Below are 27,535 nucleotides of genomic sequence, written 5' to 3'. Positions count from 1 at the left end.
GGTATCCTTGGGTTGGGGGGAGGGGGCTGTTGCACTGCATGTTTTTTTTTTTTTTTTTTTTCCTAATGGGGGCTTCTCTTCCTGTCCGGTGTCCGGACTTTCCTAATTGGAGTCTGAGGCCCCTAAACTGGCATCAACCCTAGTCCATGCTCGCTCTTTCTTCCTTCCCCCTCCCTGTCCGCCTTTTGTACGCCAATCTTGGAAATAAAGATCTTTTGTCCGTTTTTTTAACCTCGGATTCTGTAATTGGTTCTTATAGTAACAAATAAAAAGCTGTTTTCTTCAGCTCCTCCTGGCTCAGCTGTTCTCTCCCATGGATGTGTGTATTGGGGGATGTCTTTTAAGGGACAAAGGACAATAAAAAAGGTACAGATGGTGCTTATCCTGGGTACAGCTTTATGAGATGCAGCCTGAACTGCCTACTTCAGCAGGCCTTCTTGGGGAACCCAAACTGTCCCACCAGCTCCCAGTGGTGCTGGAGCCCAAGCATAATCATGGCCAAGATTCATCCAAGAAAGATGAGATAAATTGGCTCCCTGATGGCTGTAGGCCTCCATAGGAAGGGGTGTGAGGGTGCTTCTTCCTCTTTTTCAGCTATTACTGCCTCTCTGCCTTAGGGAATTCTGGATATTGCTAGTAGCTAAGGTAAGCTGTAGCCCACCTTGGTATGTTGTGTTGGGTAGAGCAGAATCATACCACCCAGCTCTGTGGAGTATGTGTATAGATTGCTGCTTTAGGACCTCAGGGCCAGCCTCAACACCTGCTTTGAGAGGGGCATGTGCTTTTTCCTGCTTTTTTAGGTCTGGGAGATAATCTGACTGAATGGAACCCAATAGGAAGAATGCCTTAGTGGGGAAAAGAGTCCGATCTACTCTGTTTAGGCACTTTTTTTTTTTTCCTAAAATTTGTTTTTTGTAGTTGTAGGTGGACACAATACCTTTATTTTATTTATTTTTATGTGGTGCTAAGGCTGGAACCCAGGGCCTTGCACATGCAAGGCAGCTCTCTACTGCTGAGCCACAACTCCAGCTCCTGTTTAGGCACATCTTTAGGGACAATTTGCTCAGGCTGAGTGTGGGGGTGCACACCTGTAATCCCAGTGGCTTGGAAGACTGAGACAGGAGGATTGGGAGTTTAAAGCCAGCTTCAGCAAAAAGCGAGCTGCCAGGGAGCTGGGGATATAGCTCAGCTGGTAGAGTGCTTGCCTGGCATGCACAAGGCCCTGGGTTCCAACCCCCAGCACCGCAAAAAATAGAATAGGAATGGGCATGTGGCTCAGTGGTTGAGTGCCCCTGAGTTCAGTCTATGGCACCGCTCCCCACCCCCTCCAAGTGACTTGCTCAGTTACAGACCTTGTTTATCTGTCTCAGGTCCACTGCTCTTTGCACTATTTCAAAGCCATCAGCTGATAACTACAGCATGAGGTGCTTAGCTTACTTGATAATCCTTCCATCTTATTAGGGTCCCTGTCCCTAGGGGCCTTCCCAGCTCCCTTACTTTGCCTTTTATCCTACATCTGGGTGGTTATCTGGAGGAAGTGACCACTATTACCAGTCTGGACATAGTAGCACTTTGCCCCTCTAATATCGTTATTTCATCTACCACCATAATCGTTTCCGATGCACTACTTTGAAGTGGGCCCGAGACCCTGGAGATTTCGTACACCACGCAGTCCGCTACCTTGGAAATAAAGAGCCTGGCTCAGGATTGTAATGATGTGGTTGTGGCCTCATGAAATCCAAAAGGTACCGGCTGGGAGCAGAGCTCCCCAGTGAGGGCTACGAAGCGGGCCTTAAACAACTGTTTGGCAGAACCGGACAATAGAGGGAGGAGCAGCCCCTGAGGATGCTGGACTCCCTGGGCTCCGTAGGATAAATGATTGAAAGCTGCCCATCTTCCGTCTTCACTTACTGGCTAAATTTGGGGTTAAGGGTGCAGCCGCGCTAGGGTCTCTACAGTCCGGAGAAGAGAAGGAGCGCACCGCAACTTGGCAAGAAAACTGACCAGCTGTCAAACAGCGGGCCCGGCGACGCCAACCCGACACCAGTCTTTGTGAATGCCTTATGAATATTCACGATTCTTTGGGCCAATCAACGCCGGACCTGGTCAGAGCACCCCAATCGGCGTCGTAGATGGGCGCTAAAACAGGCTAGAAACGGAACCCTGAATCGAAGGTGATAGGTTTCCGGAGGAGTGTGCTTGCGCGGATGGCAGCTTTACGCCACTTCCTGTAAGACTGGCGGAAGTTGCTTCTGAGTGCGACGCGGTTTGGAAGAATTCCGGCGGTGGCAGAAGTGGTTGCATTTTGTCCGTACGGGAGAGTCGTCATGGCGGCGGTGGATTCGGATGTCGAATCGCTGTCGCGTGGGGGTTTCCGCTGCCGCCTCTGCCACGTTACTACAGCCAACCGTAAGCGGTGGCTAGTGAGGGGGTGGTTGTGGGTTTCACCTTTGGGTTCTAGCGAAAGTTAGGGTAATTGATCATAGTTCCCGTTAAGTCGGTTGGTAGGGTCACTCACCTCTTCGTTCAATCTGATACGAACGAGAAGATTGGAGAGTGGGAAAAGTCCCACCACTTTACGCCTTTCCTTTCCAATATAGGAAATCTCCACGATGAAGGTTTTATTATTTGCTCTTTAACCATCATCTACCAGACATCTGCTCTTTGCCTGGTCCTTTGCTGGCTTTTTTTTTTTTTTCCCGGGGGGCGGGGGCGGCGTTCAGAGATACAGGAGCTCATCATCTGGATTGAGATATTTCAGTGCTCTGTGGATGTGTTTGGAGAGCTGTGACATTACAGAGAAGGCAGTAATCAAGTTGGGGAATACTTACAGAGGACAGGTGAAACTGTATGGCATAAATGGTGCAGAAGGTATCAGGAGGAAAAGGCAGAGGTCTTTGTACAACAGTGCAAAAGGCTCAATGAAATCTAGAATTGGGATCTTCCTGAACAGAGTCTTCTGTTCTTTTTTTCTCTGCGAATGGTACTCCACCATATGTCTTTAGTAGGACAAACCAGAAACCCAGGAGTCAGTCTTTCTTATTTATTTATTTGAATCAGTTATACATGACAGCAAAATGATTTTTGATTCATTCTACACAAATGAAGCAGAATTTTCACTTCTCTGGTTGTAACCAAAGTCGGGTCACTCCATTCCTGCAATCATACATGTACCTAGGATAATGATGACCATCTCATTCCACCATCTTTCTTACCCCCCATCCTCCCCTCTACCCTAGGAGTCTTTCTTGACCCCACAGATACTTTGGTGACATCAAGCAGCTGACTGGTAATAAAAATAATACTGGCAGCTAATTTTTCCACTTTTGGCCATGTATCAGACTCTCTGCCAGGTGCTATATATGAATAATAGCTTTGTGGTAGGTACTTTTTTAATCTTCATTTTATTCTGAGGAAACTGATGCACAAAGAGGTTAAGCAACTTGGCCAAGACTCACACAGCTTCACAGGGCTGGGATTTGAACTTGGGCAGTGCAGTTTCATATTCTATACTTGTAGTCACTATTCACATATCCACATTTGATTCATGACAATCATCCAGGAACTTATATTTATTCAGTTCTTCTCTATATGACTTGGATAAGTTGCCTGTTAAATTTCTTTATAATTTTCAGGTGTTATTCTACCTAGCATTATATATATATATATATATATACACACACACACACATATATATACACATGAAATTTATTTATTGATGGTTTAACCCTTTATGTTCCATCAGTCTATATATAGGACACCCATAAAATTTTAAATTGAATCAGTTTGGTGGCACACAACTCTAATCCCAGCGACTTGGGAGGCTGAGGCAGGATGATTGCAAATTCAAGGCCAGCAACTTGGTGAGACCCTGTCTCAAAACAAAAAATTAAAAAAGCCTGGTGATGTAGTTCAGTGGTAGAGCACCCTGGGTGTAATCCTTAGCACCAAAAAACATAAATGAAAAAAAGCCTGAACCTGAATAATTTTTTAAAAAAATATTTAGTTTTTTTAGTTGTAGTTGGGCACAATACCTTTATTTTATTTATTTATTTTTATGTGGTGCTGAGGATTGAACCCAGTACCATACGTGCTGGGTTCACATGTGCTAGGCAAGCACTTTACCTCTGAGCTACAGCCCCAGCCCCTAAATTGAATGATTTTATAGGTGTCTGAAATACAGGATGATGTACATAATGGATTTAGTTAAGAACTGCTTGTAGTGTCGCAGTTCTCCTGGAAACCACTTAAGACAATGTACCATATAGACAAATAGATAAGAATGTCAAATATGAAGGGAGCCAGGACTTTGTTTATTTAAAGGTCACACTGTTTATTTAAAGGTCACACTTTCTGTGACTTCAAAGTATCAGTAGGATTTAAGTATGCACAGAGCAGAGCCAGAAGACAGATACACTGAAGAATAATTTGGATGTTTTTGTCTCACACTTGTTTCTGCAGGACCCAGCCTAGATGCCCACTTGGGAGGCCGGAAGCACCGGCATCTGGTAGAACTTCGAGCTGCCAGAAAGGCCCAGGGACTTCGAAGTGTGTTTGTTAGTGGCTTTCCCAGGGATGTGAATTCTGCCCAGCTCTCTGAGTACTTCCAGGCATTTGGACCTGTGGCCAGTGTTGTCATGGACAAAGACAAGGTAAAGTGAATAGCTTTGGGGGTAGAGTGAGTCAGGTGTGCTATATACCAAAAGAGACAAACTAGCAGTTTGCTTTGGCTGGTTCCTAATGTGGCTTGTCCTTCGTGGATTCCACATAACTTCAGATAGCTTTGTGAGATTCTCACCCCTTTCCCATCCCCTGTATTTTATATGTTCCTGTGTTTAGGACTGCATTCTGAGTAGTGAATGGGATAGATATGGTTCCTGCTTGTACAGAGCTTATAATCTAGAGGAAAAAGTAAACAATGTAATGAATAATTATAGTGAAAAATTGGTGCTTATAGACTACTATACCATTGGCAATAACTACATTAAGATCTGTGGTGATTTGGTCAGAAAAACCTGACCTGGACAGTGCTAGACAAACAAGCTTGTTTGTGGTAGTATTTTTTGCCTTGCTTCCATGCAAACCTTTTGTTACTGTTTCTTTAGTCTCTTGAAACAAATCCACTATTGTGATGCTGTATTGTTTGGTAATATTGTGGTTCTGAAGCTGCATTCTGATTATATAGGTGGGGCTTAGGTGATCACTTAGGGGCTTAGGGGCTGAGGGAATAGCTCAGTAGTAGAGTGCTTGCCTAGCATGCCTGAGGCCCTGGGTTCCATCCCCAGTACCACACACACAAAAAGTTATCCATATTTCTTTAGCAGACCAGGTCTTCTTTTAGAAGATTTTATTAGTGCTTCCATTGAGCAATCAAATTTCAAGTGGCTTGGATAAAAGCTTCATTTTTCTTGAGTAACAAGAAGTCTAGCCTGGGCAGTCCATGGTTTTATTGTTTTCTTGCTCTGTCAGTATTGACGTGTCATGTGGCTCTCACTAGGTTGAAGGGCAGAGTATAAAAGGCTAATGCCTGCTGATTCTGACACTCTTTTCCCCTTCCTTCTGAGACTTTCTTGCTAGGCTTCTTATATTTCCTCAATCAGACTTCTGTCACATGTTACCCCTAGCTGTAGGGAAGCCTATGAAATTAAGTTTTTTCAGATGGGCACTTTGTTTCTGAACAAAGTCAGGGTTCTGTTAATAAGGAAGAAAGAAGAAAGAAAATGCATATTGGGTGGACAGTTGTCAGTGTCTTTCCCAAGTTACTTTTTTTTTTTAATATTTTATTTACATTTTAGTTTTCGGCGGACACAACATCTTTGTTTGTATGTGGTGCTGAGGATCGAACCCGGGCCGCACCCATGCCAGGGGGGCGCGCTACCGCTTGAGCCACATCCCCAGCCCCCCCAAGTTACTTCTTCAGAAACCTCAGTGTCCCCATTTTTGTTGATAATTATTTCTTCTGCAAAGAATGATCTTTCCCATTAATTAGTTATTTAATCAATATGTTGAAGCTAGTATAGTTATATGAATTATATATTGATATATAACACATAATATTAAATATATATTAACAATATATTATAAATAATTAAGTTGGAAATTCTGGAGTTTAAGAAATACTTGGGAGGCAGCCACAAGTTTTTGCCCTCTCTAAATTTTAGAGGTATTTATTATGGAAATAATACATATGAGCCTTAGAAGTAGAGTGTGTGAACTGCTTGATTTAAAATAAGCTCTAAACAAATGGTAGCTCTAATTAGGGATGGGGGCACTGAGAAGGGAAAAAGGGCCAGGACACATACAGCCTTCTGAATCTGCTAATTCTCCTCTCCCTGAAGTTTTTGAAAGAAATGTGTGCATCAAGACCAGGCCAGGCAAAGGGAAACTTAATTTCTAGTTGGGGCTTTGGTTGCAAACTTGATGTTGAACTATGGTCTGGTGTTTTATGATTCCTGAGAGACTAGCCTGTGCATGTTCAAGTAGCTGCCTTTGTCTTTGGCTTCACTTAGTTTCTTTACTCTGTTTGGCATAAAGGTAGAAGTGAGGGAGGAAAGGATAATTGAGATATGATTTTAAATTTAGATATGATTTACATCGCATAAAAAGTCACCCTTTAAAAGTATATAATTCAGTCCCAGCGACTCAGGAACCACAAGTTTGAGGTCAGCTTCAGCAATTTAGCAAGACTGTCTCAAGACAAATAAAAAAGCGTTGGGGACATAGTTCAGTGGCACAGCATGCCTGGGTTTAATCACCAATACAATACTACAAAGAAAAGTATATAATTCAGTGGTTACTATATTTATTAACACTCTCCAATCATCAATATTATCTAATTCCAAGATGATTTTACTACCTCAAAAAAAAAAAAAAATCTCATACCCTTTTTGGTCACTCCCCATCTGTGACTCAGGCCTATGTGCTGGTGAGGCCATTCTCCCAGTTGATTTTTTTTTTTTTTTCAAATATGTTTTAATTGTCAGGGCTGGGGTTACAATTCAGCAGTAGAGCACTTGCCTAGCACATGGGAGGCCCTGGGTTTGATCCTCAGCACCACATAAAAATAAATAAAATAAAGGTGTTGTGTCAATAGTCCTTTATTTTATTTATTTATTTGCAATGTTGAGAAACCCAGTGCCTCACACATGCTAGGTAAGTGCTCTACCTCTGAGCCACAACCCCAGCCCCCCCAGTTGATTTTTTTGTATATGGTATGAGGTAAAGGTCCAATATCATTCTTTTGCATATGACTATCCATTTGACCAGCACCATTTATCAATAAGACTGTTTTTTTCCTCCTGGGTCTTGGCACCTTTGTTGAAAATCCATTGACTGGAGATGTGCATGTTTATTTGTGTGACTCAATTCCATTCCCTTCATCTTTTATGCCACTATCACATTGTGTTTGTTACAGGATGCCTTTTTTTTTTTTTTTTTTTGTACTCTGGATTGAACCCTGAGCTATAGTCCCAGCTTTTAAAATTTTAAAAAATGTTTTTTGAGACAGGATCATATTAAGTTGCCCAGGCTGGCCTTCAGCTTGCAGTCTTCCAGCCTCAGCCTCCCAAGTTCCTGGGATTACAGGTGTGTGCCACTGCACTCAACTGAGGGTCCTTTTTTATAATGAGGATATTGGCTCCAGCTTTACTACTGGAGAGGACATAAAAGGATAATGCATTTTGCCCCCAAACACTCATGTTTTTACTGCTTCTGCTAACATTTTACCTTTAAAAAATATGGTCCAGCACTAGGGTTGTGGCTTAGCGGCAGAACACTTGACTAGCATTTATGAGGCTAGGTTAAATCCTTAGCACCGCATATAAATAAAATAAGTCCACTGACAACTAAATAAACAAAAACATGGTCCAATGATTATGATTGAATTCACTCAAATCATAGAAGCCTGGCCATTATATTGCTGTTTTTTCTAGATGCTAAATCCCTTGAAGATCAGATTTATGTATTTACATTCATGCCTGGAAGTGTGCGTAACATAGATTTTTTTGTGTGTGTGCTAGGGATTAACCTAGGGCCTTACAAATGTTATGCTGTGCTCTACTACTGAATGCTGAGCTATATCCCCAGCCCCACACAGATTCTTAAAGATTTTTTTTTTTTTTTTTGTGTGTGTGTGTGTGTGGTCTTGGGGATTGAATCCACGGCCTTGCTCATTCGAGGCAAGTGGTCTACCATTGAGTTAACCCCCAGTGCCATGTGGTTCTTTTTTTTTTGTACTGGAATTGAACCCGGGTTCACTTCCTCCAAGCTATATCCCCAGTCTTATTTATTTGGGTACTAGGGATTGAACCCAGAGGTGCTTAACCACTGAGCCACATCCACAGCCCTTTTTATGTTTTGAGACAGGGTCTCACACAGTTGCTTAGGGCCTCACTAAGCCAGCTGACGCTGGCTTTGAACTTGTGATCCTCCTGCCTTAGTCTCCTGAGCCACTGGGATTTTAGGTGGGCACCATTGCATCCAGCTTATGTTTGATTTTGAGGCAGGGTCTTGCCAAGTTGCTGAGGATGGCTTCGAACTTTCAGTTTCCTAAGTTGCTGGGGTTTCCAGGGGTATGCCACTGCACCCAGCCTATATGGAGTTTTCATAAATGTTAAGTCAAACCAGGAAGAGTTAAGGAATGGATCATATTATAGCTTGTGAAATCATATTATTGGGAAAAATAAGGAACAATAAATGAGATTTTTCCAGAGGCATACTGGGGTGAGAATATGATGTATGAGAATTCTGAGAGACAATTGCTTTTCTTTCTTTTTTAAACTTTATTTATTTATTTATTTATTTATTTTTATGTGGGTGCTGAGGATCAAACCCAGGGCCTTGCACACACGAGGCGAGTGCTCTAACCACTGAGCCACAACCCCAGCCCGACAATTGCTTTTCTAAATAGGTTCCCTGTTAATGAAAACAAGTACATATTCCCAATGCATGGGTTAATCTGCATTTCAAAGAATCTTATACTTTGTGGGAGCATGTATTTAGATTCTTGGTTGCAAAACCATCATTCCTGTGGTTTGCCAGGGAGTATTTGCCATTGTGGAGATGGGAGACATGGGTGCTCGGGAGGCTGTCTTATCACAATCCCAACACAGCCTGGGAGGACATCGCTTGCGGGTCCGGCCACGGGAGCAGAAGGAGTTCCAGAGTCCAGCCTCCAAATCCCCCAAAGGAGCAGCGCCTGATAGTCACCAGCTGGCGAAAGCACTAGCTGAGGCTCCAGATGTGGAAGCACAGATGGTAAAACTTGTCCAGTTGAGGGAATTGTCTGAGGCTGAGCAGCAGCTTCGGAGCCTTGTGGTGGCCCTGATGCAGGAGGTCTTCACAGAGTTCTTCCCTGGTAAGTCCCCTTCCCCAGCGTGTGATCCCTTCCTGTCCTTTGCTCTGCCATGTCTGAATACGTAGGTCTCCTCACCTGGAGGTGTTTATTTGATTGGTCTTTCATTTTTGTACTCCACTGTGTTCTGAAGTCTCCTGCTCTTCCCTAATGTTTCTGCACCTTTTTAAAAATATATGTATTTTTTAGTTTTAGGTGGACACACAATATCTTTATTTATTTACTTACTTTTTAATGTGGTGCTGAGAATCAAACCTTTGTTCTCTGCTTGGCACTTAGGCTGTGTGGTCCATCCTTTTGGCTCGTCCATAAACAGCTTTGATGTCCATGGCTGTGATCTTGACCTCTTCTTGGATCTGGGTGACTTGGAAGAGCCCCAGGTGAGTGATTAGGGAGGCAGGCAGGGAATGGTCATATGACTGTGGGTAAGTTCTTAACCTCTCTGCCTTAGTTCTACATTTATAAAGATGGGAATAATGGGACCTATGTGAAAGGGTTATTGTTATTGGAGAAATGTGAATATGGATGGATAAAAGGTTATAGAGTAATTTTAGGATTATGTTTTTGCTTATGTATATTTTCTGACATCTAATGTACACATTTTATTTTTGGAATAGGAAAGGGCTATGGTTATTTTTTAATAATTGACTTTATTTTTTTAGGCCAGTTTTAGGTTCTTAGAAAAGTGAAGCAGAAAGTAGAGTTCCTGTATACCTGTTGCCCCCACAAAAAGTGTCATTGTTTTCTTTGCAGTGCTGGGATGGAACCCAGGGCTTCAGGGATGCTAACTAAGTGATATACCACTAAGCTACATCCCCAACCCCAAAAAGAGTTGTGTTCTCTTTCTTTCCTAGGGATTATGTACTACTGAGCTATATTGCCAGACCTTTTTTAAATTTTTATTTTGAGACAGTGTCTTGCTAAGTTGCAGAGGCTGATCTCAAACTTGCCTCAGCCTCTCGAGTTGGCTGGCATTACAGGCATGCCTCATCTAGCCTGGCTAGGGGTTGGTTGTTTTCTTGAAAAACGCCAATCTCTATTTCTTTACATACACACAATTTATATCTTCAGAATCACTTAAGAGAAGGTTGCAGTCATCATGTCCTTTTACCCTTAATATTTTAATGTGAATTACTTAAGAACAAAGGCACTCTAGTGTGTAACCCCAGTACAGTGATCAAGTCCAGGAAATGTTATACTGGTACAGCTGTCCTGACATTGTCCTGTTGTATTTTTAGTCTTTATTTTGGAATAGTTCCTCTGCCTTTCTTTGTCTTTCATGACAATGATAGTTTTGTAAAATATAGACCATTTTACAGGATTAAAAGTTTATTTTAAGAAAGGATTGCTAGGAGGAAGGAGAAAATGAGTTAATATATGTAAAGCCCATAGAATAGAGACTGGCATATAATAACCATTAAGTATAGATACTGTCTTGGGGTCAGAGATGTCCCCTGGTTAGGGGATAGTAGGAGAGGCATTCACACAGCTCATTTCTATCCACAGTCAGTCTTAAAGGCTCCCGAGTCTCCATCATTGGACTCAGCCCTTGCTTCTCCACTGGATCCTCAAGCCCTGGCCTGTGCCCTAGCCTCCCCTCTAGGCTCACAGTCTCCAGCTTCTCCCCAAGATTCTGAAGCCCTGGACTGTGGAACTCCTTCCTCCTCCCTGGCACCCCAGACTCCGGACTCGGCTTTGGCCTCTGAGACTGTTGCCTCTCCCCAGTCCCTGCCTCCAGCCTCACCACTGCAGGAAGACAGGGGAGAGCAGGACCTGGGAAAGGCCCTGGAACTAGCAGAGGCCCCAAAGGGGGAGAAGCCAGAGGGAGCAGCAATGCTGGAGCTCGTGGGATCCATTCTCCGGGGCTGTGTCCCTGGGGTGTACCGAGTCCAAACTGTGCCTTCTGCCCGGCGCCCTGTTGTCAAGTTCTGCCATCGACCTTCTGGTCTTCATGGTGACGTCTCCCTCAGTAACCGGTACCTTTGTGTGTGGTGGGGAAAGACTAGCTGAGTTCTGGGGTGCTGGGGAGGAGTCCTGACTTGGGAATCTTCTGTATCTGCTAAGTCAAGTGGTCCTTGTTTGGTTCTATCTCTGCCATTTACCTCTCTTATCTGGTTTCCATTTCAATGTTGGTAAAGTGTGTTCTTTGAAATACTGTTTTTAGAAGAAGTAGAAGAGAGTTCTGTGACTACATGAATTTGGGAAAGGTAAAGTTAAATTCAGACAGGATTCTCCCTCTCTTCCCTTCTTCCCCTTCCCCTTTCTTTCTTCTTTCCTTACTGTATAGCTTTGTTTATTAAAGGCTCTGAGAGGTCTTGTAATAAATAGCAGCTCTGTGAATGGCGAAGATGAGCATATAGACTATTGTGCTACCCAAATTCTTTTTTTTTTTTAAATGGTGCTGAGGATTGAACCCACAGCCTTGTGCATTTGAGGCAAGCACTCTACAACTGAGCTAAATCCCCAGCCCTACCCAAGTTCATTTGACATAATTTTTTTGTGTGTGGTACTAGGGATTGAATACAGGGCTTCCTCAAACACTGCGCTACATCTTCAGCCCTGACTTTTTTTTGGTGGGGGTGGGTGGGGTACCAGGGGTTGAACTCAGAGGCACTCAACCACTGAGCCACATCCCCAGCCCTAGTTTGTATTTTATTTAGAGACAGGGTTTCACTGAGTTGCTTAGAGCCTCGCTTTTGCTGAGGCTGGCTTTGAACTTGCAATCCTTCTGTTTTGGTCTGGCTGAGTTTCTGAGGCTTACCTTGAACTTGTGATCTTCTTGCCTCAGCCTCCCAAGTTACTGGGATTACAGGAGTGCACCACTCTGCCCAGAGCAAGACCAGTATTTTGGTAACACTTTGGGAAACATTCTTTATTTTATTGCAGCTGGCCCTAAGTCTGGAATGAGAGCTAATAGGGTGATAGGTTCCCAAGCCCTAACACCCTTGTCTCCTTTGTTCCAGGCTAGCCCTACATAATTCCCGTTTCTTGAGTCTCTGCTCTGAGCTGGATGGGCGAGTCCGGCCCCTTGTGTATACTCTCCGCTGCTGGGCTCAGGGTCGAGGGCTGTCAGGTAAGGATGAATCAGAATAGACTTGGTCTGAGTTGGATATCAGAATGAAGGATTCAGGGAGAGAAGGGTGCACATAGGAACCAGGGTTGAAAAAACTGCCAATGAGGGGTTTGGAAACACCTCTTCCCTAACTGGAATGATTGATTATTTATACAGGGAGTGGCCCGCTTCTGAATAACTACGCCTTGACCTTGCTTGTGATCTATTTCCTTCAGACCAGGGACCCTCCTGTGTTGCCCACTGTGTCCCAACTCACCCAAAAAGCAGGTATTTCAGCCCAGCCTCCACCTTCTACTTCATCAGTTTTGTGCCTCTGCTTCCTTATAAAGCCACCATGGAATGAGATTTCTGCTGTCAACCCAATTACAACCCCTCATTCCTCTAATCTTCCTGTTTCCAACTGACCCCCTCCTTTTTTGCTTTCACAGGTGAGGGAGAGCAAGTGGAAGTTGATGGCTGGGACTGTAGTTTCCCCAGGGATGCCTCAAGACTGGAGCCCAGTACCAATGTGGAGCCCCTCAGTGAGTCTGGGGAGGACTGTTAATAATCTCAGTCTCTATAGTCCATGCCTTGGAGCAGTTCAGTGGCTTGCCTAAAGCTACTCTGCTAGTAAAGGCAGGGAGAAGCATCTGGGAAAGGACATGGCTGGGGTGTAGGAAGGGAGGCTTGACCTCTTGTTTATAGGGATCAGAACAGAGAAGCCTGGTTTCCCAGGACTCTTCTGAGCCCCTTGGGAGGGAAAAAGAAAGTCCTGCTAAGGAAGTAGCTATGGTGCAGGACCTGTCTCAGTCTCAGTTCCAGCTTCCAACTGACCCCCTTTCCCTAATCCACCTCCTCCTCCAGGTTCCCTGCTGGCTCAGTTCTTCTCCTGCATTTCTGGCTGGGATCTTGCTGGCTCACTGCTATCCCTGAGGGAGGGTCAGGCATTGCCAGTGGCAGGGGGCCTGCCCTCTAATCTTTGGGAAGGTCTGCGCCTTGGCCCCATGAATCTCCAGGACCCCTTTGACCTGAGTCACAATGTTGCAGCCAACGTGACCAGCCGGGTGGTTGGGCGACTACAGAATTGCTGCCGAGCAGCAGCTAATTACTGCCGAAGCCTCCAGTACCAGCACCGTTCCTCTAGGGGTCGGGACTGGGGGCTGCTCCCCCTTCTGCAGCCCAGCTCTCCGAGCTCCTTGCTGTCTGCCATGCCCATCCCCTTACCCCCTTTTCCCTTTCCCCAGCTCAGTGCTGCTGTGGTCCAGGTGTTAAGAGAAGCCTTGGGATGCCATATAGAACAGGGAACCAAGAGACCACGGTCAGAAGGATGTGGGATTGAAGAGTCTCTCCAGGGAGGGACAAACAAAAGATTGAAACTTGATGGACAGAAAAAGAGCTGTGAGGAGGGAAAAGAGGAGCAGCAGGGATGTGTAGGGGACCACAGTGAAGATGGGGTGGAAGAAATGGTTATAGAGGTTGGAGAGACACCACAAGACTGGGCCATGCAGAGTCCTGGGCAATCAGGGGAACCACCCCTGATGACCAGAAAGTATCTAGCCACTGGAGAAGAGGGACAGCCAGGCCATGTAGTGCTGCTGGCTGAGCAGGGACCCATGGGACCTAAGGTGGCCCAAGAAGAGATGAAGGGCGAGACAGGGAAGGGGGCATCTTCCCCGTCTTCAGTGAGCTGGCGCTGTGCCTTGTGGCATCGAGTATGGCAGGGGCGACGGCGTGCTCGGAGACGCTTGCAGCAGCAAACCAAGGAAGGAGATGGAGGCAATGCTGGCGTGGGAGCAGAATGGCTGGCAGTAGAGGCTCAGGTGACCCAAGAACTGGGGGGGCTGAACTGTTGTGAACAGAGACCAGAAACTGAACCCCTCCTGGCCTTTGTGGCATCGGCCTCCGAGGCTGACCAGACTCTCACCGTGACTCCACTCCGGGACTCCCAAGGCCTGTTCCCTGATCTCCATCATTTCTTACAGGTTTTTCTCCCTCAAGCACTTAGAAAACTCCTCTGAGGACATGGACCCTAAGGGCAATAAAGCTGCTAGTTTAATACAGATACTTTCTAGTTTTCTCTAATTTTCACCTGGTATGAATCCTTCTACCCTTTCTTCCTGCCTGTTCCCAGGGCTTCATGCAGCCTTCCCACCTGTCTGATCCAACTACCCTAAAATAAGCATGGTGGTTCTGGGTCCCCCCTCACCCCATTTCCTGAATGATATTATGGTGGGTTGATCAGTACTTGCTAGAACCAATTTGCCTCCACAATTACCCTGCTGCCCCACCCCACGTTTATGAATAAGTGACATGGCTGGAAATTTGGGTTCATCTGGTCTCTCCTTTAACAGGAAAGTTCATCCTACTCTTAAACTGGCTAAAAGATTTGTCAAACCTGAATATGGGTACAAAAAACCCCTATCAATCCTGTCTGGTTGGCACATGCCTGTAGTCTCAGCGACTCAGGGGGCTGGGACAGGAGGATCACAAGTTTGGGGCCATCCTCTGCAATTTAGTGAGACCCTGTCTCAAAAAGACTGGGAAATGTAGCACAATGACTTAGACACCAGTACACCCGCCCCCCCAAAGGCAACCCATCATAACTGTCAGCCTCAGTGTTGGTGCATGCCTGTAATCCTAGCTACCCCAGAGGCTGAGACTGGAGGATCGCAAGTTTGAGGACAGCCTGGTTGATTTAGTGAGACCCTGTCTCAAGTTGAGGATGCAGTTAAGTGGTAGAATGTCCCTGGGTTCCATCTCCAGTACCCCCCGCATAAACACACAGAACGGAACTGCCTTACGTCGCAGTTCGACAATCCTCAGCTCTTAATGGCCAAGCCAGCCTCCTGAAGGATGTGGAAGGGACATGGCAGAGATCCGGTGCCCTAACGGCATCCCGGAGCTGCAAGGAGGTTTAATGGGAGCAAACCCACCTTTCAGGGGTTTCTGACTTGGGCCCTAATTAGATATGCATCCCTTTCTAGAGAAAACAAGCGAAACAAAGGAATTTCTCAAACTGCCACCTCCCCGCAGCAGTTTCTAACTCTTCTGGGTTTCACACAATCATGGTGTGAGGGGCTCAGCGGAACCTACCAGCGAATCTTCCGTCGTGGGCGGGCGAAAGAACCCGCAGGCACCACGCCAGGAGCCTGCGCCGCGCGAGGCTTGCAGCCGCGCCACGTAGCTATGAAGGGGCAGCTTTTCCAGCTGGTTCTCACACTTTCCGTTCCCTCGGTGCGTTGCACCTCCTGTCGGATTCCGATTGGTCGGCTACGCCTGCGGGGCGGGCCAGCTAAGAACTCCACTGCGCAGGCGCGAGCCTTTTCCGCGCAGGCCAGCAGGCCCCACCCCTTTCTTTTTCCAATTCAGCGCTGCTGGATACGGAACTGTCGTGCGTATGCCTTCTGTGTCGTCCTCACTTTCCGGCTGTTTTCTCCACGGCTCTCCCCTTCCCCCCTCCCTTCTCTCCCTGGCGGCTTACTTTGCGGCAGCATCGAGAGCCCCACCCCCTTTCTCTGCGGAATCACCATGGCGGCTGGGGTAAGTTTGCCGGCTCGGGTGATCCGGTTCACCCTATCCGCCGCCATCCTCTGCCGGACTGGGTCCAGTCGCGGTCAGAGGAGTTCTGGAGCCAAGTGGATCGCTGATTCGGGGTCTACAGACCATACTGTCGGAGACAGGGTTCCTAGGGCCTGGAGGGGAACTGAGGCTGGGGCTCTCCAAAGCCAAAGGTGGAAGGTTCTGGGGTGGAAGAGAAAAGAGATGTTGGGTTCGCGCGCTCTGAAGCCTGAAAAAGATGGATCGGCTTCTTTGTGGCTTTGAGAAGTGTGATTTGAGCAGGTTGATGGAACTTTTGTGATCGTTTTGCAGGGCAGCAACGGGGACAGGGTGAAGAGAGGAGGGTCTTTGTGGGTAGGGACGACTGGCAGTACTAAGGTTCATGTCAGAGAGGTTTGGGAGCGAGAAGAGACTCGGGACAGTGAAGTCGGGCTAATTGGACATCGCCGTTCGGTTTAATAGAGAACACACTTGGGAACTCGGTGCAGGACAAGACCGGAGGGATGATGTGCGCGACAAGGAAAGAACGGTTTTTTAGCAAGAGTAGTAAGGAAGAGAGAGCATGCCATTCGATATTAACGTGGCTATTTCGAAGGGCACTTGGAAATCTCCCAGTCTGTGTGCGTGCCTAGAGATAGGGCAGTGCTTCTGAAGCAGTGCGCAGCCCAGCAGTAGTCAGGCGTTTAGTTCACCTAGAATGAATGAAACAAGGACTCAGGAACGGGAGGGGTCTGTGTTTGTAGGCAGAGGAGTCTGATGGAACCTGAGTTTCTGGATTTCTTGGAGGTGTACTTGAGGGGAAGAGAATGTTTCTAAATGTCCTTAGGGAAGGTCAGATCTGTCAGCAAGCTTTATTTAGCAGTTGGTATGTAGTTCTGTTCTTGGTATTTCAGAGGACTCTGATTACGTGTGACAAATACCAAAGAACTTGGTTCTCCCGTTGGAGTTAAAGTGAATTGAACAGATTGGAATTACTCAGGAAAGTCCTGGGGAGGGGGTGGCATTTAGGACTGGGACCCTTCTATTCATGTTTTTATTCTCCTCTCTCTTACATAGACCCTGTACACATACCCTGAAAACTGGAGGGCCTTCAAGGCCCTCATCGCTGCTCAGTACAGTGGGGCTCAGGTCCGCGTGCTCTCCGCACCACCCCATTTCCATTTTGGCCAAACCAACCGTACCCCTGAATTTCTCCGCAAATTTCCTGCTGGCAAGGTGAGTAGGGGACTGGAGAGGAGCTTCTGAGCCTGAGAACTGAAGAAGCCCTGGGATTCCATCACTTTGGAGATGACATCCATCTTTAAAAGGGGACTTCCCATGTTGTTTTCTTTCACATTTCAGTAATTTAAGAAAAATTTTACCATGAGATAGTTGTAGATTCGTGTGTAGTTGTAGAAAATAGGGCTGTGGTTGTGGCTTAGTGGTAGAATGCTTGCCTAGCATGCATGAGGCACTGGGTTCGATCATCCACCACATAAAGGCAAAATAATGTGTCCACCTAAAACTAAAAAAATACATAAATAAATACTTTTTAAAAAGAAAATAATGGAGATACTCAGTGATTTTAAGCAATTCAGGGGTTTATTTGTCTTTGTGAGAAAGAACATATTTTAACCAAGTGTTACCAGTACAAATATATCAAGTACTTACTATAAGTGGGATTCTTACTCCATCCAAGAGGCTTCTATAGGTAATAACCATACTCAGAGTAGAGGAGATAAGTGCTATGTGGACTGCACTCCAAAACTTTTCAAAGATTTAGACATAGATGTAAGACTTAATTTCTGGCCTTCTGATTATTTGATTGAGGGATTTTTATACAGATATTCCAGTATCCATAATGTTTGAATTGTTAGTTCAAATATTGTGAATTCAGATTGCAAGGGATATGAGTTTTGGTTCTTGAGTTTCAGATGGTATGATTTGGAAAGCAAGGGTTATTAGTCTTATATAAATATTTTTGTCAAAACAATTAGGTTCTTGGAATTGGTTAGTGAGAAATCTGGTGTAATTTATCTTTTCATTACTTTGTCCTCAGGTTCCAGCATTTGAGGGTGATGATGGATTCTGTGTGTTTGAGAGCAATGCCATCGCCTACTATGGTAATTTTCAAGGCTCTACAGGAATGGGAGGGTCTGAAGGTGGGGACATAGGAGAGGATGAGGGCAACTTGCAGTGGACAAGGAGGAATTGTTAGGGACCTGGATTGGTGTTGGCATAACCCCAAAGTTTTGACCTTTGTGTTCTACCTCTGCAGTGAGCAATGAGGAGCTGCGGGGAAGTACTCCAGAGGCAGCAGCCCAGGTGGTGCAGTGGGTGAGCTTTGCTGATAGTGACATAGTGCCCCCAGCCAGTACCTGGGTGTTCCCTACCTTGGGCATCATGCACCACAACAAACAGGTGAGCTTTAGAACTTGGGGAGAAGCCAAGTGCAGAGGTGGTATCTGTTCCTGAATGTTGGAGAGGAGGAAATAAAACAAAATGAGAAAAAGATGTGGGAATGCAAAAACATAACCTTTGAATTTTAAGTTTGGAGCGGTGAGCAATAGATGGTTTCTGGGTTCTTGTCAGATCCAGTGGAGGTGGTTCCACTCTTAAGTGATCAGAGGTGGGATTTCTGCTATAGGGAGGTTATGCCAGATTTTCGGGGGATAGGGGGAGTAGTTTGACCAGATGACCTTTAAGTTTCCTTCCTATAAATGATTACCATCAGTACAGTGGGAAATGAAGCCAGAGAAACCATGGAGAAGTTTAACATCAAGAGCTTCATTCATGATGCATTCAGAATGATCCTAGACTAAGGGTGGGGATGAGCCAGGATACAGTGGAGTACCTACTTTAGTTCTGTTGGTGAGGGGAGTGAAGAAAAGGGATTGGTAACTGCTGATTAAATTTGAGTGTTTAAATCAATAGGCCACTGAAAATGCAAAGGAGGAGGTGAGGCGAATTCTGGGGCTGCTGGATGCTCACTTGAAGACGAGGACTTTTCTTGTGGGCGAACGAGTGACACTGGCTGACATCACAGTTGTCTGCACCCTGTTGTGGCTCTATAAACAGGTGATGTTTATAAAGAACCTGTTTAGCAGGGAGTAGATGGGTATTCGAAACAAAACGACAAAACTTCCAGGTTATCCTGTGTTCTGTTGAGGACTTCATTGAAAGGGATGAGATAACAGTTCAGTCTGTGGGAATCCCAGGATCGAGTTGCTATTAGTTTGTTTGGTGAATGAGATGATTACTGGTTCCCTTATTTACAGGGAAGGCTGGTTGAACTTAGTTATGAAGACGGGATAGAGTGGTGACAGAGCATTGAGACCATTTTGGTACTGGGGCTTGAACTCTAGGATACTCAACCACAGAGTCACATCCCCGTCTTACCACCTCACTGTTTCTGAGGCTTGCTTTGAACCTGCAATCCTCTTGTCAGTCTGCAGAGCTGTTGGGATTACAGGTGTGCGCCACTGCGCCCAGCGCCTTAAGACCTTTTTGGGGGGTGGTTTTGGAGGCAGATCTGAGTTGTATTGGCTTCGGTATAAAGTCTGTAATTACTGCCCAGGCTATTGGATCAAAAGAGAATGACATTGCTGATTTTCAAAAAACAGCTGTGGATCCATTTAGTGCCAGAACAATAATGTGATAATAGCAAAGATAAAAGTACGCACTGCATGCCAGGTCCTGTTCCAGGAGCCTCACAAGGATCCTACAGATGCTTAGACACAAGTAGTGTATGTGAGGAGGAATGTAACTTGCCCCACCATGGAGCTAGTAAGCACTGGAATAGAGTTTGAACCTAAGTACTGTAGAACCAGCACTACCGACTGCTGTGTTCTGAAGAACTGTCCGTTCTAAATTATTTATACTTTTTGGTACTGGGAATTGATTCCTGGGGTGCTTTATCACTACACCCCCAACACTTTTTATTTTTGAGACAGGATCTCACTAAGTTGCTAAGACTGACCTTGACCTTGTGATCTGCTTTAGGCCTCCCAAGACGATGGGATTACAGGAGCATGCAATAGTGCATGGCACTCATACTTTGTTGTTGTTGAATGCTCATTATTTTAATGTTTCTTCCACCCACCCTGCAGTGCTAGGGTTTGAACCCAGGCCTTTGCACATGCTAGATATGTGCTGCATGTACCACTGGAGCTATACCCCTAAACGTGTAAAATTTGATGATAGTGCACGCGCGCGTGTGTGTGTATGCGCACGTGTTAGTATGCATACACAGATAGTCAGTGTAGATAATTGGTATCTGTGGTATCTGTAGTGGTTTTGGAACTGGGGATTGAACCCAGGGGTGCTTAACCACTGAGCCACATCCCTAACTTTTTAAAAAAAATTTTATTTTTTAATTTTTAAATTCTTATGTGGTGCTGAGGATTGAACCCAGTACCTCATACATGCTAGGCAACTGCTCTGCCACTGAGCTACAGCCATAGCCCCCCAGCTCTTTTATATTTTATTTAGACAGGTCTCACTAAGTTGCTCAGGGCCTTGCCAAATTGATGAGGCTGGCTTTGAACTTGTGATCTTCCTGCCTTAGCCTCCTGAGCTGCTGGTATTATAGGTGTGTGCCACTAGACTCAGCGGATACTCTTAAAAACTCTTGGTTGTCGCCCTTTGTTAGTCTCAAGTTAAAAAAAAAAAATTATTGACGTGAAATTTAAAAGATGGAGAACAATATATATGTGAAATGCTTTGTAAAAGAGCAAGACACTAAAAATATTTTCACCACATAGTTGATAGTTAATGGATAATGGGACCAGGTATTCATTAAATTGAACTGGATTGCAAAGATAGATTAGTGGTGCACACCTGCAATCCCAGCTACTTGGCAGAAGAATTACAAGTTTGAGGCCAGCTTGGGCAACTTATTTCAGAATGAAAGGCCTGGCAATGTAATTTGTTGTAGAGCACTCGCCTAGCATGTGTGAGACCCTGGGTTCAATCCCCAGTACTGCCCGCCCCCCCCAAAAAAAAAATGAAAGGGGAAGATATAGTAGTCTCTCAAGAAAAGATGATGCTATAAGATGCTGTTTTTTGGCCTTTGGGAGGAAGGAAAGGACTGGAGCTTTGGTGGAGAAAGATGTGTTTCCTAGACTCTGCTTTGAGTTTTGTTCAGGAACTTCTTCTTTTTTTTTTTTTTTTAAAGAGAGAGGGAGAGAATTTTAATATTTATTTTTTAGTTTTCGGCGGACACAACATCTTTATTTGTATTTTTGGTGCTGAGGATCGAACCTGGGCTGCACGCATGCCAGGCGAGCGCGCTACCGCTTGAGCCACATCCCCAGCCCCAGGAACTTTCCTTCTGCTAACTTCATTTCTACCCTTATATCCTGGCAGGTCTTGGAACCTTCTTTTCGCCAGGCCTTTCCCAATACCAATCGCTGGTTCCTTACCTGCATTAACCAGCCCCAGTTCCGGGCTATCTTGGGTGAGGTGAAACTGTGTGAGAAGATGGCTCAGTTTGATGGTAAGTGTAAGGGGATAGAGGAACATGTGGTCATGGTCACAGTCTGGTTTACTCCTTGTTAATACCTTGTTTTCTTGTCCAATCTTTGGATCCACAAAATAGTAGGATATCACAAAGTCATTCATATTTTATAAAGTGTTTTGTACATGTGTACTCATTTGCATTAAAATGTATGAATTGTGGTATATACTGTATTTGTTGCCCAGGGTTGTATGCTGGTCTTGGTGAAGGACATGTGTTGGCGGGGCAATGTGGTATCTGGATTGCTTAATTGTCTCATCCATTTTCCTCGTTTCCCTGCTTGTTGCTGCCTCGTTTTAGAAGAACATGGCAGGATATTCATTTTCTTACCTTCCTTTCCACCAGCTAAGAAGTTTGCAGAGAGCCAGCCTAAAAAGGACACCCCACGGAAAGAAAAGGGTTCGCGGGAAGAGAAGCAGAAGCCCCAGGCAGAGCGGAAAGAAGAAAAAAAGGCAGCTGCCTCAGCTCCAGAGGAGGAGATGGATGAATGTGAGCAGGCACTGGCTGCTGAGCCCAAGGCCAAGGACCCCTTTGCTCACCTGCCAAAGAGGTAAGATTAATGGAGCTTGTTGTTCTCAATTCTGTGTGTCTCCCTCATATAACTAGGGCCAGAATTTTAGATTATCTGTAGGAAATGGAGAGGTTTATTTAATTGAGTCTTTATTTATTTATTATCATTGTGGTGCTGGTTATGGAACCCAGGACCTCACGCATGCTACATCCCAATGAGCTATATCCCCAGTCCTTAATTTTAAAATAAAGCAACTTTCTCAGCTCTTACTAAGAGTTGGGCAAATTTTGGAAGTAGAAAGCCAGTTCCAAATACATCCAATGTTTTGGGGACATTGGAACTCCCCTTTCCCCCCATCTACTCTGTAGTGTTAGGGATCAAATAGGGACTCACATGCTAGGCAAGAACTTTACTACTGACCTACATCAGCCTTTGGAACTCACTTTCTAACAAATGAATAGGCCGGGACAGACTTTGGGATGGAGGTAATTTGTGTAGTTGAGCACAATACCTATATTTTATTTATTTTTATGTGGTACTTGAGGATGGAACCCAGTTCCCTGCACGTGCTAGATGAGTGCTCTACCGCTAAGCCACAACCCCAGCCCGGTAACTGGTTTTGAGTGTGCTCATTTGATTAAGAGTTTCCAAGATCTCTTAGAAGTGAAAGATGGAGAGAACCTTGGGTCTGCTGTCCAGGGTTGGCTTTGCTGAGGCAGTTAACAACAGAGCAGGATTCTTTGGTTATTGGTTATTGTAAGGAATCAAACCACAAAAATTGCTCCCTTTAAGAGAAAGGATGAAGATTGTGGTTACATAGTGTCTGTTTAGTGCATTGTTAACAAACTTGGGTCGATGAATCACTGAGGAGAAGGAAATAGATGGGACTGGTCACCTGTGCCCTCTCTTCAATAAATGCAGAGGTTCTTAAAGAATAGAGGAGAAAAGGGAAATTTTTGGTGTGAAAAACATAGTACACCAGTGTTTTTTCAGTTCTCTGTCATCTGGCCTTCAGTCAGTGCCCTAAGTCATTTTATTGGGAGTTAAAACAACATGAAAAGCCCAGTGTGGTGCCGCATGCCAGTAATCCCAGTGACTTGGAAGGCTGAGGCAGGAGGATTGCGAGTTCAAACCTAGCTTCAGCAACTTAGCAAGGCCCTAACTAAGCAACTCAGTGAGGCCCTGTCTCTAATAAAATATAAAAAGGGGATGGGATGATGTGTTCATTGGGTAATTTCCCCTCTGTTCAATCCATGGTACCAAAAATAAAATGAAAAACAATATGAGAAATACATTTTCAGGCTGGGGTTGTGGCTCAGCGGTAGAGCGCTCGATCCTGAGCACCACATACAAAAATAAACAAATGAAATAAGGTGTTGTGTCCAACGACAGCTAAAGAAAAAAAAAGAAATACATTTTCTGTGGTCACTCTGCTTTGTCTCTCCACTCTTCTCACCCACTTTCTTACCTCCCAGGTCCTTTGTTCAAGACCAAGAAAGTTCCAGATGCAGCCTCTCTGTAACACACACTCCATGCTGGGGATTGAACCTAAGTCCTCACACTCAACCACTGAGCTACATCTTCACCCCTTTTATTTTATTTCAAGACAGGGTCTCTCTAAGTTACCCATGCTGTCCTCAAACTTGTGATCCTACTGCCTCAGTCTCCTTGGAATTACAGGAGTACCTCATTGCTTCTAGCTCTTTTAAGGCCTCCTGGCTAGACATGTTTCCCTAGCCTGTGGTTATTAAAGGTGGTTGGGGGAGGAGAGGGCAAACAACCATCAATATATAGTCATGAATAATAATAAAGTTTGAGCAGTTCAGGAGGGTATGGAAAAATCTCCAGTCCCTTTTTAAGTGATGGATGGCTGAGGTGTTGGGTTTTTGTTTTTGTTTGTGGTGCTGGGGGTTGAACCCAGAACCTTGTGCACGCTATACAAATACTCCATCGCTTAATTATATCCCCAACTTGGTTGTTGAACTTTTAAAAAAATGTTTCTCAGATGAGATTTCTAGTATTTAGAAAGGAGTCTGGGACCTGGGATTAAAGGGCAGATTCTTTGCTTTGTTATCAAAACCCTCAGACAGATCACACCACTTAACTTCATCTGTAAAGGGAGGAAGTGAAGGTAACAGTCTTAGCTCACGGGCATGTTACAAGAATTGAAATAATGAGATCTTATTGTAGTGGATGTTTGTGCCAATAACTGAATCAACTAAACAGTGGTTTTGTGGCACATGTATGCAGTAGATTTTTGAGCCACTAAAATTTTTTTTTTTTTTTTTGTGGTACTGGGAATAGAACCCAGTGCCTTGTACATGCGAGGCAAGCACTCTACCAACTGAGCCCTAAAATGTTTATAAAGGTGGGGTTCTTTGTTTTGAACCCCCAGGGACATTCTACCAGTGAGACAGTGTCTCAGAATTCGAGGCCAGCCTTAGTGGGCCTCGGATTTGTGATTGTCCTTCCTCAGCCTCCCAAGTAGCTGGGATTGCAGGCGGGTCCACTGTATCCATCTGCAAGGACTTTTTGGGGCAGTGGGGATTAGACCCTGAGGTGCTTTACCATTGAGCTACATCTCTACCCTTTTTGTGTGTTTTGAGACAGGCTCTGCTGAGAGTCTCACAGTTATTGAGGCTGGCCTTGTACTTGGGATCCGCCTGTTTTAGCTTCCTAAATTGATGGGCTTATAGGTGTGTGTCACCAAGTCTGGCTACAAAGAATTTTTGATAATATGTCACAATATTAAAAAGTTGTAAAGCAAAAACTGCATAGATCATAACTGCATTTTTTTTTAAGAGAGAGAGACTTTTTAATATTTATTTTTTAGTTTTCGGCGGACACAACATCTTTGTTTGTATGTGGTGCTGAGGATTGAACCCGGGCCGCACGCATGCCAGGCAAGCGCGCTACCACTTGAGCCACATCCCCAGCCCCATAACCGCATTTTTTTAAGAATGAAATGCAAGCAATTACTTATCCTGTTTACTGGCATTATAGGTAATTTTCTTCAGTCCATATGTATGTTTATAATTGACAAAAAGGATAGAACCTCAATCAAGGGGTGTGTTTCTTCCTATTTAGATTTTTATATTCTTGGCTTAATATGCCAGATTGTTTCAATGGGTTTTTCAATATCCACACTTGTTCCTGGGTACGGAAGGACAGAAGGACGTGAGTGTGAGATTGAGGTGGAGGTCCTTTGCTTGCCTTCCTGTTACTGTGTAACATGAAGAGGCCTGTGGTGTCGGGAGGAAACTTTGGTGAGTCAGTAGTAACTGATGTGGCTGGTAGAAAACAGCCCTGGAGGTGCTAGACAGAAGGAAAAAAGTCCTCATGGTGAGTCTCCACCTGGGGGCAGCAGTTAGCCGTAGCCTTCGTGGAGCAGGACCCACTAGGCCCCTTGTTCAGACCCCTTCGTCTCTCCCCTCATACAAGTCCAATGACCATCTCCTTTAAACCAGCAATTTAAAAAAAAAAATTTTTTTTTCAACCCTGAGTGGGGTTGAGCCCAGGGCCTTTTGTATGCACGCAAGGCAAGCACTCTACCAACTGAGCTCTATCCCCAGTCCCCCTAAACCAGCAAATTTTAAGTGAAAGCACCCTTTTGCTTCTCTTAGTCTGGCAGCCCCTTGCTGTGTCCAGTAGGACTTTCTCCTCATTGACTTTGTGTTTTCTTGCTCCTTTCAGTACCTTTGTGTTGGATGAATTTAAACGCAAATACTCCAATGAGGACACGCTCTCGGTGGCCCTGCCATATTTTTGGGAGCACTTTGATAAGGATGGTTGGTCCTTGTGGTACGCTGAGTACCGCTTTCCTGAAGAGCTCACCCAGACCTTCATGAGTTGCAACCTCATCACTGGTGAGCAGAGAGTGGGCTAGGAAGGGGTCTAGGAACAAGACCAATAGTGTGGATGGGCTGATTTCAAAGGCTGAATGTTCTCCCTCACTCCTTCAGGAATGTTTCAGCGATTGGACAAGCTGAGGAAGAATGCCTTTGCCAGTGTCATCCTCTTTGGAACCAACAATAGCAGCTCCATTTCTGGAGTCTGGGTCTTCCGAGGCCAGGAGCTTGCCTTTCCGGTGAGGAAGGTGGAGGAGAGGAGTCTCTTGAGGGCAGGATAAGGATACAGGAAGCACAGTGATTTAGGCTGGGCTGTTGGGCATTCAGGAATTCTGGAGTGTACATGGGAAGAGCTTTTCATGTTCACAAGATTCATGGGATCTGATGCCATACTTCTGAGCTGGAAGTAGCACAGGTGTGGGACAGTGTCTGGTAACCTAACCACATTACTTTTTCCTGGGTTTTTATCCTCAGCTGAGTCCAGATTGGCAGGTGGACTACGAGTCATACACATGGCGGAAACTAGATCCTGGCAACGAGGAGACCCAGACCCTGGTTCGAGAGTACTTTTCCTGGGAAGGGGCCTTCCAGCATGTGGGCAAAGCCTTCAATCAGGGCAAGATCTTCAAGTGAACATCTCTTGCCATCACCTAGCTGCCTGCACCTGCCCTTCAGGGAGATGGGGGTCATTAAAGGAAACTGAACATTGAATCCTGTCCTGTCGTGCCTCCTTTGTGAGTGGTGGCTCCTTCAAAGGGGACTAGATAAGCCAAAGCAGGCTGTTCCCTATGTCTACAGCATCTCCATTGGCAGGAGAAAAGTCTTCTGAAGAGCAGTATAGAGGCTTGGCCTCAGTTTTGCTTTTATTTTTGCCCTGTTTCCTATGGTGACTCTTCTATCTGGGAACGACGGGAAATAGTTAAGGTTGGGTGTTCATGAAGGGCTTTATCAGCACCATTTATTTATTTTCTTATTTGTTAGTTGGGGATGGACATATGCTTTTATTATTTTTTTTTTATATAATGCTAGGGATTGAACCCAGTGCTTCACACACGCTAAGGCAAGCCCTCTGCCACTGAGCTACAACCCCAGCCCATATATTTTATTTTTTGATATTGGGGGTTCAGCCTTCCCGGGGTGCTTTACCACTGAGCTACATCTCCATCCCTTTAAGTTTTTTGAGATAGGGTCTTGCTCTGTTGTTTACGGCCTCACTGAATTGCTGAATCTGGCCTCAAAATTGGCAATTCTTCTGCATCAGCCTCCTGAGCTGCTGGGATTATAAGTGTACCCACTGTGCCTGGCCATAGCTACCTAATTCTTAGAAACCATAAACTAGACCTTCAGTAAAGGGAGAGAATACTTGGTAATGATGGGAAGAGCTAACATGTAGCTCACAGTGTACAGAGGAACTGTACGTTACAATTGATGTCCTCAGTGTCTGCGAGGATTGGTTCTAGGAACCCCCTCTGATACAAAATCTTCACAATCTCCTGTCCCTTATATAAAATGGTGTAGTATTTGCATATAATCTATGTACAACCTCTATATACTTTAAATCATCTCTAGATTATTTATAATACCCAATATTATGTAAATGGCAATACTATATTCAGGAAATAATGATGAGGAAACGTCTGGGCTTAGTACAGATGCAGTTTTCCCCCCTATTTTTAAACTTTTTTGGCAGATCTTGGATGGAACCTGGACTACAAGT

The 27,535-nt window shown here is 45.0% G+C and overlaps 2 protein-coding genes across 3 annotated transcripts; both read left to right on the top strand.

The window, feature by feature from the left end:
- Positions 1–2,186: 2,186 nt before the first annotated feature.
- Positions 2,187–14,464, top strand: Tut1 (terminal uridylyl transferase 1, U6 snRNA-specific). Of its 2 annotated transcripts, XM_015478074.2 has the most exons (9): positions 2,187–2,409; positions 4,462–4,652; positions 9,040–9,355; positions 9,632–9,732; positions 10,859–11,328; positions 12,316–12,425; positions 12,582–12,692; positions 12,854–12,946; positions 13,269–14,464. In XM_015478074.2, the coding sequence occupies exons 1-9, from the start codon at positions 2,328–2,330 to the stop codon at positions 14,420–14,422; spliced, it is 2,628 nt and encodes an 875-aa protein (XP_015333560.1). In that variant the 5' UTR covers positions 2,187–2,327; the 3' UTR covers positions 14,423–14,464. The 2 variants fall into 2 exon arrangements, with proteins under 2 accessions (XP_015333560.1, XP_015333561.1); XM_015478075.2 differs by lacking the exon at positions 12,854–12,946 and having other exon boundaries at positions 2,248–2,409.
- Positions 14,465–15,760: 1,296 nt separating this feature from the next.
- On the top strand, positions 15,761–26,529 carry Eef1g (eukaryotic translation elongation factor 1 gamma). The gene is made up of 10 exons (XM_015478076.2): positions 15,761–15,944; positions 17,019–17,177; positions 18,001–18,064; positions 18,220–18,362; positions 18,876–19,019; positions 21,309–21,438; positions 21,805–22,009; positions 25,664–25,836; positions 25,933–26,057; positions 26,293–26,529. The coding sequence occupies exons 1-10, from the start codon at positions 15,933–15,935 to the stop codon at positions 26,449–26,451; spliced, it is 1,314 nt and encodes a 437-aa protein (XP_015333562.1). The 5' UTR covers positions 15,761–15,932; the 3' UTR covers positions 26,452–26,529.
- The last annotated feature ends 1,006 nt before the right edge of the window (positions 26,530–27,535 follow it).

The sequence above is a fragment of the Marmota marmota genome, unplaced genomic scaffold (assembly GCF_001458135.2).
Source record: "Marmota marmota marmota unplaced genomic scaffold, marMar, whole genome shotgun sequence".
NCBI lineage: Eukaryota > Metazoa > Chordata > Mammalia > Rodentia > Sciuridae > Marmota > Marmota marmota.
This window is presented reverse-complemented; position numbering and strand designations above follow the sequence as displayed.

Bases quoted from the DNA above. Each gene is read 5' to 3' on its own strand.
- Tut1 (XM_015478074.2), top strand. From the start codon at position 2,328: ATGGCGGCGGTGGATTCGGATGTCGAATCGCTGTCGCGTGGGGGTTTC. The intron at 2,410-4,461 runs GTAAGCGGTGGC...TTGTTTCTGCAG, and splicing joins CCACGTTACTACAGCCAACC to GACCCAGCCTAGATGCCCAC. The intron at 12,947-13,268 runs GTGAGTCTGGGG...CTCCTCCTCCAG, and splicing joins TACCAATGTGGAGCCCCTCA to GTTCCCTGCTGGCTCAGTTC.
- Eef1g (XM_015478076.2), top strand. The intron at 18,363-18,875 runs GTGAGCTTTAGA...TTAAATCAATAG, and splicing joins TCATGCACCACAACAAACAG to GCCACTGAAAATGCAAAGGA. The intron at 21,439-21,804 runs GTAAGTGTAAGG...CCTTTCCACCAG, and splicing joins GAAGATGGCTCAGTTTGATG to CTAAGAAGTTTGCAGAGAGC.